The sequence below is a fragment of the Taeniopygia guttata genome, chromosome 17, assembly GCF_048771995.1.
Source record: "Taeniopygia guttata chromosome 17, bTaeGut7.mat, whole genome shotgun sequence".
NCBI classification, from domain to species: domain Eukaryota; kingdom Metazoa; phylum Chordata; class Aves; order Passeriformes; family Estrildidae; genus Taeniopygia; species Taeniopygia guttata.
In genome coordinates, this window is record NC_133042.1 from 9,803,263 (window position 1) to 9,818,736 (window position 15,474).

At 45.9% G+C, this 15,474-nt stretch overlaps 3 protein-coding genes across 6 annotated transcripts in view; 1 reads left to right on the forward strand and 2 right to left on the reverse strand.

Moving 5' to 3' along the window:
* Window positions 1–256: 256 nt before the first annotated feature.
* ZBTB6 (zinc finger and BTB domain containing 6) lies at window positions 257–3,499 on the reverse strand. Its single transcript, XM_002188210.7, has one exon. It carries the CDS (start codon window positions 3,296–3,298, stop codon window positions 2,003–2,005), a length of 1,296 nt encoding a protein of 431 aa, XP_002188246.3. The 5' UTR covers window positions 3,299–3,499; the 3' UTR covers window positions 257–2,002.
* A 58-nt stretch (window positions 3,500–3,557) lies between these two features.
* On the reverse strand, window positions 3,558–11,286 carry ZBTB26 (zinc finger and BTB domain containing 26). The gene is made up of 3 exons (XM_030286855.4): window positions 11,171–11,286; window positions 10,891–10,953; window positions 3,558–9,035 (listed from the first exon to the last, which is right to left on the reverse strand). The coding sequence occupies exon 3, from the start codon at window positions 9,023–9,025 to the stop codon at window positions 7,709–7,711; it is 1,317 nt and encodes a 438-aa protein (XP_030142715.1). The 5' UTR covers window positions 9,026–9,035; window positions 10,891–10,953; window positions 11,171–11,286; the 3' UTR covers window positions 3,558–7,708.
* The window catches only part of RABGAP1 (RAB GTPase activating protein 1), a 61,541-nt gene continuing 57,240 nt past the window's right edge, over window positions 11,174–15,474 (forward strand). Inside the window, exons 1-2 of one of the 4 annotated variants that reach the window (XM_072936705.1) lie at window positions 11,218–11,337; window positions 12,140–12,279. The gene's annotated coding sequence lies outside the window, so the exon portion shown is untranslated. Of the gene's footprint in view, window positions 11,338–12,139; window positions 12,293–15,474 lie in introns of those variants that run through there. The other 3 variants (XM_030286842.4, XM_030286843.4, XM_072936706.1) reach the window with 3 other exon arrangements.

Genomic DNA, 15,474 nt, shown 5'->3' on the forward strand with positions numbered 1-15,474 from the left:
CAGCCTGTAACACAGCCAAGGTCACGGCGGTGCAGAGCTGTGACTCCTGAGGGGGAAGAATTCATGGCGCAAGTGGGTCAGACAGACTCCTCTGAAGGACAGAAGAACGCGTTACTAAATGACCGCCACTGGAACACCGTGTTTTGTTTACTACATCTTGTTTACTCAACACAGCAAGCCAAAATAATAACTGTTAAGGTATGCACAGCATTATTAACTGCGATCAGAAAAAACGAGGTGTATTTCTGACACAACGCCTAGTTTGCATTTCATTTATTGTGTTATGACAGGGCATGGTTACATGTATAGAAAGGAGAGGAAACTCCTCTAAGGTGAACGTGCACAAGACCAGGGTTTGTCCACAAAGCTTACTGAGACACTGCAGCCACTGAACACAACATGCTGGTGGCCCATCACACAACACAACTCCCTCTCATGTTTACATGCACGACCGAAATAACTTGGAACCTGTTCCCACAGAAGACACACTTCAAAAGATCAGCGTGCTTCCCCTTTGGCACACAGGGAAGTAAATGCTCATGAGGGAAATACACACGCATACACCTGACCATGCCTGTAACAAGTAGTAACAGGAACGTGGTAGACATTGTACACACCCCAACCCCTCACGTAGCTGATCAATAAAACCCCAAACAGGCTGGTGCACTCAGACATGGGGAAGGAAAGTGAACTGACATTAAAAACTATTGTCTCAGATTTTAGAGCCAGCCAGATTCTGAAGCATTTGTGCCAGACTCCTGGACTCAGAGCAAGAACTTGGAACAGCACTTCTGAAACTTGAAGGAAAGCGCGATACAGAAAGGAGTAAGAACTACTGCTTTTTGCTAGTTGTAAGTACCATTATCTCATATTAACAACTGAAATAACTCTTTATTCATATTACATTAAGTGGAAGAAACAGGTACCAGCCAAAGACACAGACTGCATCACAGGGTGTGCGATGCTCATGATGAAACTAAAATAACCTTTGTCAAAGCACAAACACAATTCTGCAAACACACATCATTACTGTGTTACCGTGTCACAGAATCAGGGTATGAGACCTCTATGTCTAAGCCATTGCTAGTCAGACAGAAATGCCTGGTTTTCAAAATTAGCATTGAAACTGTGATTACCCAACAGCACACAGCTGAATTTCACACAAGTGCACATAGCTAAGATCTGTTAAAAAATGAAGGCAGATGTTATGATGCAACAAACAGGACTAAACTTATGAAATACAGGTGCAAAACATTGGTATGACAGAAAAAAATCCCACTATTAGAAGAAAAAATTTTATAAAAATTCAGAACTTGATAAAAGTAAAAGCAAGTCCTTTTCACGGGACTGTCCAGTTACAAATAAACTGCAAGGCAATACTGCTTGTTTCTTTCTCTTTTACAAGTTTTCTGTTTGCAAGAGACAAACTGAAAGGTTCCTTGATTAGTTTTTGTTTGTTGTGTGTCCTTAAACGTCACAGACTTGAATATGAAAACACACCTTCTATCTGGAAGATCTAGCAAAGTCTGGGCAAGGAAGGAGATGATTTCACCATGAATGATCCAGGAACTGGATGGGAACAACTGACTTGCTGAATAAATACAAACACCCCCTTCCCTCAGCTGCTGTCACCAACACCATAGCTCAGGCTTCAGCTTATTGCAGTATCAGTAATAGTCTGAAACTCAGCAGTGCCTGCCCTTGAAACAAGAAATATAAAACATCATTGGGGGACCAGGATATGTTTAGTATAATAGAAGAGAAGCATGAAATAATTTCCCATATTTTGCAGTTTACTCTCAACTAGGAAACACCTTTTTTCACTAACAGCAATAGCAGCCTTAACAGAGCAGGCAGGTTTCCTACTCCAAGGCCTGTCTTGGATCACCAGTCACCTGTTTGTGCTTCTCTCCCTTAGATGAGGATCTGGAACTGGAATTGCATGTAGAATTTCACTAGCCAGGAGATTTTTGTGGAGTCTGACTCCACAATTGTCCAGCTATCAATCATAGTCTATTTTAACTTTTGTAATAGTGTTCAGGTTTGGCTTTTCGCTGCTGCTCCTTCCATGAACAGAAGTCAAGTGCTTTTTAAGAGCAGACTTGTGTTTAAAGTCCATGTCGCAGCAGTGGCACTTGTAGGGTCTGTCCCCGCTGTGGATGTTGAGATGATCCTGGAGCGTGCTCTTGGCCGTGAAGGTCTTCAAGCACACCATGCACTGGAAGGGCCGGATCCCCATGTGCCCCCGGATGTGCCTGTTGAGATTCTTTTTTTGCGTAAACGTTTTGCCACATTGCAAGCACAGGAAGAGTTTGTGCATTTTCAGATGTCTGAGATAGTTCTCAAGGTGCAGAAAGCCCCTCGGACACTTTGGACACTGGTGCCGCCATGAGCTGCCAGAATCCTCCAGGCTCTGGAACCCATTCCCCCCGCTAGAAGTTCCTTCTGGATTATCACCAACAAAAGCCTGAAATTGATTTCCTGACATTTCTGTATTCCTGCTTTCAACTGTAGAGTTTATCAAGGAGTGCTGAGTTTCTGGGAAATATAAATTTGTTTTAGAGGAAGTGCAAGGCTGAGGAAAATGATCATTTTCTACGTTCGCCACACTCATGGAATCCATTCTAAAGATACAGATTTCATCATCCTTATACCCAATTTCCACTGTTGATATTTCTGGGGATTTTGTGTCCTTCCTTTCTGACACCAAGCTCTGCGGTGCAGGGTGTGGGCCATCCCCATCGCCATCCCCATCCTCCTGTTTCACGGGGTATTCTTCGTTCTCTGGGCTGTCTTCAGAGATCTCGATTATTTCACAATCTTTATCTAAAACCTCATCCCCGCTCCTTAGTTCAGCATCCGAGGAGTGGCACCCCTCAGCAGCCTGGGTACTGCTCTCCATGGAAGCGTCAATCTCCAAGTACTTGGACAAAGCCTCGGTGCACTTCTCCACGATGTGAACCATCTGCAGGTAACTCGCGGCCGTCAGGTACTTGAGCAGCTCCTTCTTCTTGACCTCCAGCGCGCCGGTGTAGCAGGACAGCAGCAGCTTCCTGCCCACCTCGGCGCTCTGCAGGATGGTGATCCGCACCTGCCGGGACTGGTTGAGCAGGAACTGATCCCGCATGAAGGTGGAGCAGGCGGCGAAGATCACCTTGTGCCCCTGGAACTCGGTGTCGTTGATGTAGATGGACACGTCGCAGAAAAGGTTCTGCTGCCGCAGGAGGTTCATCTTTTGCAGCACGGCATCGCCCTGCTGCTCGAACTGGAAGTGCAGCACCTCCGAGTCCGCCGCCATGGCGGGACCCGCGGGCACCTCCGGAGCGTCTCGCCGGGCGCAGCCCACCCCGCCTCCGGCAGGACCCGCTGTCCCGGGGCTCCCGGGCCGCCTACCGCCGGCCGCGATCCGCTCCGCCCGCTCCGCTCCCGGCCGCTCCCGCTGCCCGCGCCGCTCCGCCGCCGCTGCCGCAGCGCCCCGGAACAGCTTCCCCGCCCGCCCCTTCCGCCCGCCCGCCCCCGGTGCGCCGTGCCCGCGCTGGAAATGAGAGGCGGCGGCAGACAGAGTTAGCAGCACGTTTATTAGAAGACTTGGCACTGCTACAGCGGCTGCCGCTGGGGGAAACCGCACCGGCACCGGGGCGCGCCTCGCCCATCGTTCGGTAGAGGTAGCGACGTGTCCGACCCCGTAAGGCATCCCGGGGAGCGGCTACCGGGGCTCCTCCTCGCCATCAGCCGGGACGAGCCGGGGGAACGGCGAACCGCCGCCCCGAACGCCGCCGGGACGAGCTGCTGGCTTCTTCACGGCCACGGGACATCGCCCGGCAGCCGCCGACCCGCCTGCTTTGGTTATCACACGTAGTGTAAGACTTTTGCCCAGTCAGTGAAGAGGTAGCTAATGCTCAGTCCATGGATTATACAATCTCAAAGGAAAGGCGTTCCGTCCTGCCTTCTCACCCCTTACCAAGTCGGGAGGCACCACTATGTCCCCCTCTTTGTTTATAAAAATTAACATTTAACGTGACTTTAGAGTTCTCTCAACAGTTTCAGTTTGTATCACATTTTGATTCTCCCTCCTCACTTGTACTCCTCCTCCCAGTGACTCCAAAACCATAATCAGCCCCACACAATTTCTATGTTATTTCAACAAAAGTTCAGCGGCAGCTAAGTTTTGCCAAAAAGCTAGGGGAGAGAAAGACTGACACTTCAAATTAATCAGTTACTAACTTGCAAAACACGTCTTCTAAAAGAAAAATAAATTAAGGAAAGACTCATCCCTGATCTATGCAGAAGGCTGTGCAGTTGCAGCATGTGCTGCAGGAACACATGCTACACAAGCTACCATCACTCAGAGAAGTGGTGAGCCCAAACCTCTGGCAAACCTAAATTCTAAAAATTCCTTCTTCTATATAATATAAATAAATAAAATGCCAACTTAAAAAAAAATTCCTAATATACTGAGGAGTTATTAAAATACTTTTGTAATAGACTTCAGTTATTTTTAGGATATGCAGGAAGTTGTACAGCACATTAAGTTGTGAGACTATCCACTTACCAGCAAATGGTATTCTACACAGTAACACACAGATTATGATAACTGCCATAGTCCTCATCTGAATATGCAGCATCAGTAGCAACAACCAACGGATCTAATCTTTCACTACTCGGGACATTGCAATGAAGACAACATTTTACATACATGGACAATTAAATTCACCTTATTCTATAATTGAGCTGCCTCTGCATATTCCATTTATCATAATTCTCATTCCATTTTAATCTGTAATTCAGAGAAGCAGCATTAGCCAGATTTTGCTTTTCTATTACCTCTTCTATACTCTTCACTTGTTTTTCTACATAGGGGCAAATTCTAGATGAACTCTACCACCAGTGCACTTTGCATCAGTGTGTTGCCCTCAGAGCTCCAGTGTTTCTGGAGTCACGCAGCCATCTCCTGCATAAATCTTTTGGTCTGCACCCTTTTGCCAGGCTAAAAGCAGACATTAGTAAAAGTCACTTTTCATCCAACAGATGTGTCCATTTTCAGTGAAGAAAGTCTTCTGCATTTCTGCTTTTTCCTATTTATTTATGCTGTGCTCTTGCTAAACGACCACAGCAGCCTTTAACTGAGCAGCCCAGCAGTCTTGGCCTTCTCAGACGTCCAGATCACCACAGCACAGGGTGGACTGAACACCTATGCATCTTGACCAAATTATTTCTTTTGTTTCTTAGGAAACCCCTTGTCTCTTCATATCAGCTTCAAGTCACCCACAGCTACTTCAACAAGCTGTATTCTCCTTACAGTAACATGACAGCTTCATAATTTCACAAAAACCAAAACTTTCCAGATAGACAAAACTTTCAATACTGTCCATTTTGGTGCCATGTTTTCTAGCATTTGTGCAGTTTTATTCCTTTCTGTGGCAGAAGACCATTTTCTTTTTTGTGTCCATACTCATATTGCCTTGGATTGTTCACTAGTACCTTACAGCACGTTGATCTGGCTCTGCAAGCTCTTGTTCTCCACGTCTATCTTCATTTTGACATAGCACTATAACTTATTTCCATTTAGTGAATAATACATTATCAAAATGTTTGAACAATACAGAAGATTTTGCCTGAAGACAGAATACAGGTGTCAGATGCAACTGTCACAGTGAAATTTAGTTCAAAACAACTCTGAAAGTGGGTGGCTTCAAGAGGAAAAACAGTTCTTCCCATGCAAACCTATCTTCTACCCCAGCAACCTGAACAATAATTTTAAAAGTTTCAAATAGTTAGACTTTAGGCCTAAATATATTTGCTACAACTTGAAAGATGAATGCCCTGATGTAATTTCCTTTGCTTACTTCATAGCCGTCCATATAAGAGTTCGTGTAACAGTCAAGTGCAGTAGTTCAAGAACTCAATTGCAAAAACGGATTCATAGAATCACCTTTTTTTTCTACTTCAAAGTATGTGGATATCTGAAAACGTTCTGCAACATTAACGTGTTTTAACGTCCATCAGTGTAATGTCTGCGTAAGGAAATCCTGACTTCTACACACACAAAACCAAAGAGCAAGACCAATTTTTGATAATGACATACACAACACTTTTTGCTCTAACACACCTTTGGTCATACCTGTTTAACATTTTTAACCATACAATAGCAGCCTTTCACCCCCACCCCTCATTCAAACACACCAACAGTACTACGTTTAGGTAGGAAGCATAATCTCAGCCTCACGGCAAACCTTGTGGAAAAGAGCTGCACTGGAAGAAATCCTTATTCCAAACACAAACAGCAGTTCTCTGCCGAGGATCAGCCATTTGATTATTAGTCTGTGCTACACTTCAGTACTAACAGTGCTGTTCTACTGGGAATGGTGTGCCTCAGATAAATCAAGCTTCTTTCAGCCTGACTGGGATGCGGATAATTCCACAGCACTTTTGAGAAGCAGTATGGTACAATCCCAGAATCCAAATTAACATGCCATTCCCGCTACATTTGATGTTTAAGGCGGTATACAAGAGGTATTGCTGAGTACAGTCAACAGCTGATATATTAACTTATAGAAATTGTGCTACCTATATCTCATCCTAGGATCTGTAAAACACTAACGGTCACTTCAAAAAGTTCAAGAAATCAAAAAACTTTATGTTAAGCTCTTATAGCAGGTATTTTTGTTTAAAGTTAAGTGACATGTGGCCCTTATTAGACATCAAGGAGAGACATACAAGAACTAAGGGGGGAAAAAAGCAAAAAAAAAAAAATCATGGAGTTGTTACACGTTGCAGCTTTAAAAATATTCTTTTCACAGTGTCAAAAAGCAGTATTTCTCCACTCCAGCTCTGCTCTAAACCCAACAGCTGTTGTGGTTTGTGATGCAAAACTTACGGAAGATGGAGGATAACTTTTAGCTTTGAAGTGTTTAGCTTGTCTCAGTACATGCACTGGTAAGTGCCCTTTAAAAATCCCAGGTATGTCAGCGTAAGAACAGGTCACATTTGCACTCCAGGACCAGCCTCTCACATTCCAGAGCTGCAATTTATCCTCAGTTTGAACAGCTCTATGCAATGATCAGCTAACCCTGCCAAATCATTTAGGGTTTCATCTTTTCATAATGCATGTTGAGGTTAAAAACCCTGAGAGTTTTTAAGAGAGCATTGATTGGCAGCAGAAGTTTCTTGAAATAGGTTTAGAAAGGGCAAAAAAGTGACACAAAAATACTTCATTTCAACTGCAGGAGTCTAGGGGTAAGATCAGAGAAAGGTAATTTTAAGAGGTAAGTTTAAATTTGAGTAGATGGAGTGTTTTCAGTTATCCAGTGCTTTTTGAAAAAAAATATTGGGTTATCTCACACACACTTGTCCTCTTTGCTCTCCTCCATCTGCCCAGACACAGAGAGGCCTCTAACTGCACAGCAGATGGTTTACTTGCAGCCCACAGCAACAGTCTTTCAAAAGGTGTTAGTCTTGAGTCTCCTAATCAGAGAGAAATGAAACAATTAACCCCTTAATCCACAGTAGAGACAGACAGAAACCTGAAGGAGGATTGCTATTCACAGAAAATATCAAGTAAGACTAAGAGCGATGGCTGAAGACCTGCCAGGTTTTGCAATCCAACCATCTGTAGCCTTTCAGGGCACACCACTAGTTTAGGGAAGAAGCCAAACCAACGGTTTGCTCCTCTCAGTCACGATCCCTACACAGGAAGAGTTTTAATTGCTTAATTGACGCAGGTACTATCGTTTCTTAAACCAAGCACAGCCTGAGGCAGCTTCCCTGCATCCAGTACCTGGCTGGCATCAGCCTGCTGACAGACCTTACTGTCTGTAGCAGCGCTACATGTGAATGAATCGAAGTCCACTGTTATGTCTTGCACGTTTCTTTCATTGGCATTGTCAAAGCTATTTTTACCGTGCAGCTGTTTAAGGTGTTTCCTCAGAACGGGCTTATGAGCAAAGACCATGTCACAGTAGTTACACTTGTGGGGCTTGTCCCCACTGTGCAGGTTGAGGTGGTCCTGTAAGGAACATTTCTGAGAGAACGTTTTCCCACAGATCTTACATTGGAATGGTTTGATGCCTGCGTGCACTCTCATGTGCCGGTGGAGATTGCCCTTCTGAGTGAATGTCTTGCCACAGAGCAGACACATAAATAGTTTATGCATCTTTAAGTGGTTAGCATAGTTTTCCAGATGCCGAAATACTCTTGTGCACTTTGGGCACTGATGGTGCCACTGGAGGCCTTTGTCTATCCCTCGGTTGTTAGGCCCAAACATATCTTTAGAGGCCAGAATGATGTTATCGCTGCCGGCATATGAAAGGGCATAGTTGTGGAGGTGGTTTTGCTCTATTTCACTTGCTCTGTTCTCAACAGTGGAGTTGATAAGAAAGTGTTGAGGCTCTGAGGAATGCAGTGTAGTTTGTTCAGAAGAAATAAACTGATTCTGATCCTTCTTATTCCTAACTTCTGTTACCTCCCCGATGGACTCCACCTTGATGATCTGAATATCACTATCCTCCATGTCCATGCTGTCTTCTGAAGGCTGAATACAAGGCGAGTCTTGCTGCAGAGAGTCATCATCTCCCTGATGTTCCTTCAGCTCTGAAGAGTCGCTTTGCTGTTCGCACTCTTTGCTCTCCAGCGGTTGCTTGGGTTTGATGAACTTCCACAGGGCCTGAGTGCACCGTTCCACGATGTGGCTCATCTGCAGAAAGCTCGCAGCAGTCAGGTAGTTCACCAGTTCCATTTCAGGGAACTCCAGAGTGCCACTGTAGCAGGAGAGAAGCAGCTGTCTCCCCACTTCTGAACTCTGCAGGATGGAGATTTTTACATCTCTGGAGTCGTTCAGCAAGAACTGATCTCTTAAAAAAGGAGAGCCAGCAGCAAACACAATTTTATGCCCGTGAACTTCAACATTATCTATATGGACCACGACATCACAAAACTTGTTTTCTTCCCTCAGTTTGTTCATCTTCTGTAACATTGAATCTCCATAGTTGTCAAACTTGAAATGAAGAATATCTGATCTTTCTGACATTTTTGCACACCTAAGGAAAAGCAGCAGAGACAAAACCAAGCAATGAGTACTTTTGGTTTTCTAAAAAGTAAGTTAGAAAGATTTCAAGTAATAATATATAATGTGGGAGTTTATCAGCCGTTATATTTCTTATCCTAGGAATACACTGAAGTCCATTACAAGTAAGACAAATTCAAGTTTACATCTCACATTACAATTACTTTAACCTTTTTTTAATGTAATGAAGCCTGAATATTAAGTAGAGGTGCTATGACAAAAATTCTCCTGAAGCAATAGCCTAAAGAGGTAGGGTGTAAAGGGAAACTGTGTTTTAAGCAAGCTTTGGGTTTTGCAGCACTGGGTTTATCACATTAGATTGTCTTTCAAGTTCTTCTGAAGGAGTTGGTTTGTTTTGTGTTGTTTTGGCTTTTCCTGAGATTACAGAAAAAAGTCTTCACAATGGCCTCTGCTAGGCTCCCTGTTTTGAATACCTGGGAAAAAAAGTAAGCCTTGTGCCTAGTCTTGCCCTTTGGAAGATCACTTCTCTAGGAAGTTTGTTCTTGTTTTGATAGGACTTGGAATGAAGAACAGTGGATCTTCCATAAACCAAGTACCGTTACTTTGTCTTTCAACAGCTGCTTTAAGAATTTATAAGACTACACTGATTCTGGATGAAACATTGCTCATACAATCCTGCCAAAGCACTAGGATTGCAGGAAGTGAAGAAATAACAGGAGACTAAATGATGCAAGATTTGGTTAGATAAAATTACAAAACAAAGAAAAACTTACACCTCCCAATTATTACAAACACCACATAAAGCTCGAAAGGAAGCTTTGAAGTTTATAGATAAAAGCAGATACTGCTCTCTTGGGGCATGAAGTGTCAGCTGGGTGTACACATAGGAATGGCATTGTGCCCACACAAGACAACTATTCAAAGAATATTTTTGGAAGCATCTGTCAATAATCAGGGCTTTTTTCAGTTTGCAGCTTACACAGCATTTGGACACACGACCTCCTCATTAATCACACCCATCAAGCATATCTTCCAGTGTATGGCATGCAAAAATTAGGGAAGGATTTCAGAAGACTTCAAAAACCAGGGACAGTTTGGAAGCAAGGGGGTGGCATCGTTCTGCAGTACAACTGGTTCTAATGAATCTGCAGAACCCAGCTTCTCAGCCACATTCAGCACTGCCTGACTGACCCTGTTTATAGGGCTGAAAGTTTAATTGTAAGAGGCAACAGCCCTTGGCAAATATAAACGATAGTAACAGATCATCCTGATATATCTTCAGTGAACTTTAGGCATTATCAAACTGGTTATTTTTGTGTTTTCTCTGGACAAGGATGAGGGAAGTCCAGTTGTGAGTCTGTTTTTTCCACCCTGGAAATTTATACAATATGAATGCAGTTAAAGCACCCATGCTAAAGTTACATTGTGCTGTTAACCACAGCTATTCCAGCCACTCCAGCCTGTCTCTGGCAGACCACAAGAGCCACTTCGTGAGAAACTGTGTATCGAAAAGTTGCGATTTGCCTTGGCAGGCATTCAGTTTCTACTACTACTGATGTCCAAGAGAAAAGAGCATTAAATGAGCCCCAAACACGCTATCCCGGGAGCGGGGCAGACCAAGGCAAGCTCCCGTCGGACGTGCAGGGCTCCCCGCTGGAAGCACGTGCTTCCTTGGCCTTTACCGACCGCGGATCGCCCCGGCCCCTCACATCTATTTCCCGGGAAAAGAACGTTCCAGCAGAGCTCAGCCGGGAGCCCGCGCAGCATCCCACAACAATGTAAACGCAATGCCCTTTGCGAGAGCGGGGGAAGCCGCTGTCCGCGCCAGGCCCGGCCCCGCGGGAGGGAGGGAGGGAAGGAGCAGGTACCTGTAGCGTCGGGCCGCGTCCCCGCGCTGGCACCCGCGGCCGCTCCTGCCTCCGGCTACGGACCTAGAGAGGGGAGGAGACCCGCCGTGAGCCGCCGCCCCAGCGCCGGGCCGGGCCCGGCCGCCCGCCGCGCCCCCCGGGCGGCCCCGCGCCCCGCCGCGCCCCCGGCCGGGCCGGGCCGCCCTCCGAGCGCGGCCCGCGGGGGCAGCGGGGGCCGCGGGCCGCTCCGCGCCGCGCTCCGGGGCCGCCGCCCGCGCCCCGCCGGCGCGCCGGGACCTACAGGCGCCACCGCAGCCCAGCACCGCGACTCGGAACCGCATTGTCCGCCCGCCGGAAGAGCCGCGCCCGGAAGGACCGGCGGGGCCGCCCCTCCGCCCGGTCACGTGGGGCGGCGGCGGCCCAGGCCCGGCACCGGGAGCGGCGGCGGCGGCGGCGGCGGCGGCCGGGGTAGGTGCGGTTCGCGCTGCCGCGGGGGCGCGTCCGCCCCGTCCCCGCTGCGCTCCGGCGGCGCTGCCCCGCCGCCGCTCCCTCCCGGTGTGCGGGAGCTGGGGACCGTCCTGCGTTCCGCTACCGCCGGGTCCCTCCCTCGTCCCCGGGGCCGTGTCTCCCACCCGCTGCGGTGCCTCCCGTCCCATCTGCCCGCAAGGGCCGCGGCCTCGGCGGCAGCGGGGCTGTGACACCGCCCCAGGTCTCGCAGGGCCGGGCCGAGTCCTGGGACAGGCGAGGGGCGCCAGGCCGGGCCCGTCCTCCCCAGCTGCGGCTGCAGGGGACAGGGACGACCCGCCTCGAGCCGCGCCCGTGTCCGTGTCCGTGTCCCCGGGACCCCGCCGAGCGCGTCCCGGAGCCACCGGCTTTCTCCCCGCGTCCCATCCCGGGCGGCGCGGGACTGACGCGGGGGGACCGGCCGGCCACCCCCTTTCCCTCTCCGTGTCGCGGGGAGTCGGTTGTTGCCTGTCGCTTCCAGGTGGCTCCTAAAGTGTGGCATTTCTTTGCGTGCAGGCATCTTTATTTGGTTCATGTACCGTAACTTCGATGGTTTTTGCGGGTTTTATTCTTCTTGCTGTCAAGGAAGTGTTTCTTTCAGTTAAAATGTCCCCAGTAGATAATTTTTAAGGATTGGTTGTGTCAATTAGGAGTGAAAATTAAGTACAAACAGATTGTGCAAAGTTGGTTTAAAAACACTTATCACCAAAAAATTAAGTGAAAATCGAACTGCTGGAAGTAAAGTTGGTGATTTATTTCTGTGTAGATTTGCCTGATCATTTTGGGGGAGAGGAGGAGAAGTAGAAAAAGTATTCAGGAGACGTTTGGAGAGAAGGAAAAACTCATGTGAGAGGTTTGCAGAGGAAAAAGATTGTGTTTATTTCTTGAATACAAGCTGGAGAACAGGTAGGGAATACAGGTATGGCTTGATCTGTGTTCCAGATTTTGTTTTACTTACAGTTTCTGTTAAAGCCCAACTCGACAGGATTTCTGAGACTTTTGGATACCTAGAAAACATGTTATTACAGAAGCTGCCCACTGCTGTTTGACTTGCAGAACTACTGTATTCTTTTTAAAGGCCTCTACTTAAAAGGTCAAGGACCTGAGCAAACTTATTTTTGTGTACACAGTAAACAAATTAACCAATGGAGCTTGGCAGAGGGGTTTCCTTCCAATTTCCAGCCCTAAGTGCAGACAGTGTTTATAGTAGCACACACCAGATGTAACTTTTTTCTTGGTTCTTCCACAGCATATTTTTAAAGTGCTCTGGTTGTCTGGTGAGCGTAGCTCCCTGTTAGTGTTTGAATCCTAATGAGAGCAGCTCCAGCAATACGTAGAGCATCATCCCTGGAGTTTGTTTAGCTGCTGGCTGCACTGGCTTCCAGCCTCCAGCCCATGCTGTGTCCTGGCTGCACAGCTCTGAGATGGGGCTGGTGCTGGGGCATCGTCAGCTGCGGCACGTGCACGAACCAACTGTTCACAGTTAATTCATTCCAGCAGCATTCCTGTGCTGGGCTGGCTAAGGCAGTGTCAGCATTTCTTTTATGAACTGCAGTTTCCCAGGACGGGCTGCTTGTTTCTGGGATGGGGAATTTACTGATTACAAGAGCCTAAAATTGGGGTTTTGTTCTCTGGCAGATAGTTCAAATTCGGATTGAAAGCAAAATTATGTTGGCAATAGCTATCAACCTGTTAAAAATTGTTAACAGAGATTGCATTAGCTTAACTCTTGTGTTTTCTCTGATGCCTGGTTTTGCATACAGTGTGTCATGATTCACCCTTCTTCCCGAGATCTGTGAGGAGAGTGGTGGAATAAGAGACACCATTATCTCCAAATAACAGTATCTTTTTTCTTTCTGGCTCTTGAAATTAGTGGGAACATCTGTGGCTGTCAGTGTGTTGTAAAATGAAAGGAAAAGGTAGACTTGTAGTTACTATTTTTTATTAATTACTCTTTAGTCATCCTAAATCTGTATTTTCACATGCAGTATTCCTCTGGCTTTCCTGCTTCATTTTGAGTGCCAAGGACTTCTTGTTGCATTTGAGAGTATGTGTTGTACAGGGAAGGTGGGTAAAGATCAGACATGATTTAGCAGACTAATCATGCGATACGTGAGAAGAAAAAAGATTGCTACTGATTGCTTATATACTGTTTGTTTTGGGGGTTTTTTTTCTCCACAGAGCTGTGATAAAACACAGGCATTGACTTGGAGCGTTTTCCAGGCTTTTTTTCAGGACTTGCAATGTATTTTAAAACAACAAGTGTGCACTAAATGAATTGTACAGGTAGAAAAACCCACAGCTGTCCAAGGCTGTAGGAGCTCAGAGTCTTACAGAATGCTGGGTTCTTTGTCATAACACAGCTCTGCAAAGTGCACTGTAAAGCCTCTGAGCTCTGCCCCAAATTCCACTGTTCACCCACACTAAGATGCTAATGATGAACACTTGGAAAGCAGAACTTTGTATATTTAAATTGAACCATACAGGATTTGATGTTAAGCTGTGCATAGAGCCAGAGGAATAGAAATAGAAAATACATGGTATTTCAGTCACCTCAGTGTCTTTTCTGCATGTCACCTTCTTGTTTTCCATGGTTTTTAACACTATCCTTAGTAGTTTCATGTTTTGGAGGATAGAAGATCTAAGTTTGTTTTGCATGCCATGCTTTCTGACTTTGCTTTTTAAGACAAATGAATTACTGTTCTTCAGTGATTTACTGAATATTGCTGTATTGTTCATTATCTGGTGCATTCTGCATCAGATATGTTGGAATGTTGTGGAATCACTTTAGGAGCTGTAGCTGAGGTACAAAAGCTGAGAAAGGGGGAAAAACCCTTTTCCTGTCTAGTTTGCATACCTGTTCTCATGCTTATTCTCTTTTCTGCCCTGGAAACCCAGAACTTATTTTTATGTTGTATTTCCCTGTAAATTCTGTGCTTAGGATGCTACATCTGCTGTTGATTCTAGATTGAAGAAGTTTATGCCCAAAATATTTATTTTTTTCCATTAACTTTCTGTCTTTTTGTGTGGTCATGGATGTTCTAAGCACCAGAAAATGGGTATTCCTTGGAAATGGAGTGAGACCAGCCATAGTTAGGAGTGACATGCTTCACTTGTTGCACATGTCTCAAGGTGGCATTTAAGCCTCAGCCTCTTCCAGTAATGTAAAATTGAGGGTTTTCTGGTTCTCTTTTTTTCTATATACTGTTTGCTTTAAGCTCTTTTAAATTCATTCTGGCAGAACTTTGAAGGAAAGCTTTGCTCACAAGTTGCAGGTCAGGTGTCAAATGTTTGGGAAAGGGAAGGAAAGTAAAAGATAAATGTTTTATAAGTGTGTGTAACTAATCTGAACTTTTGTAGGTTTGTTTTCCAGTTAAGATTTTCATCATAGTGAGTGGGGTCCCTGCTGTTCCTCTGCACATTCTCTTGAGTAGAGAGTAAGGTGTAACAGCAATGAAAGGGAATTTCACAGAGAACCAGAATTTTAAGTAAAATTGAAAGCAGTGACCCAAGAGCCAGCTGTGTTGACTTTCTCATCTTGCAACTTTCTCCAATAGTTTGTTGTGTGAGGAGAGGCCAGAACACTCATTTAATTACACAGATGAGCAAGGAAAGAGGTTGGTAGAAGTTTGCCTCCCTATACGTGTTTTACCCAGACACTCTGTCTCCTGTGGAGGTGTAAAGACACCTTCAGGCAAACACTACCTTATTGTAGCATAGTTTTGTGTCAGGAGCGTAACTGTGCTGAATTCAAAAGCTCCTATTTTATTTATGCTTAAACAAACCAAGGCCTCTTTCCATGATGGGGATGAGACACTGGCTTTCTGAGGGACATCAAAACTTGAGCTCTGTGCTTGGCTGTGGGCTTTGGTCCTAAGCTGTGAGAGCAGAAAGCTTTGGGTCTGAGTCCAATTGCAGGTATTGCTAAAGAGCACTCTCACTGCTGCTGTTTGTTCTTAGAGTTTGATTCCTAAGCCACACGAAATTGCTCTGCTGGTCTTTGATGTGTGCCCTTCTAGGCTGGCCCTTATTTTAATAGGCTTGGAGGCTTTCTGGTGGTGATTCTGCCACCGTGAGTTTTCAGATTCAGGTAAAACGATC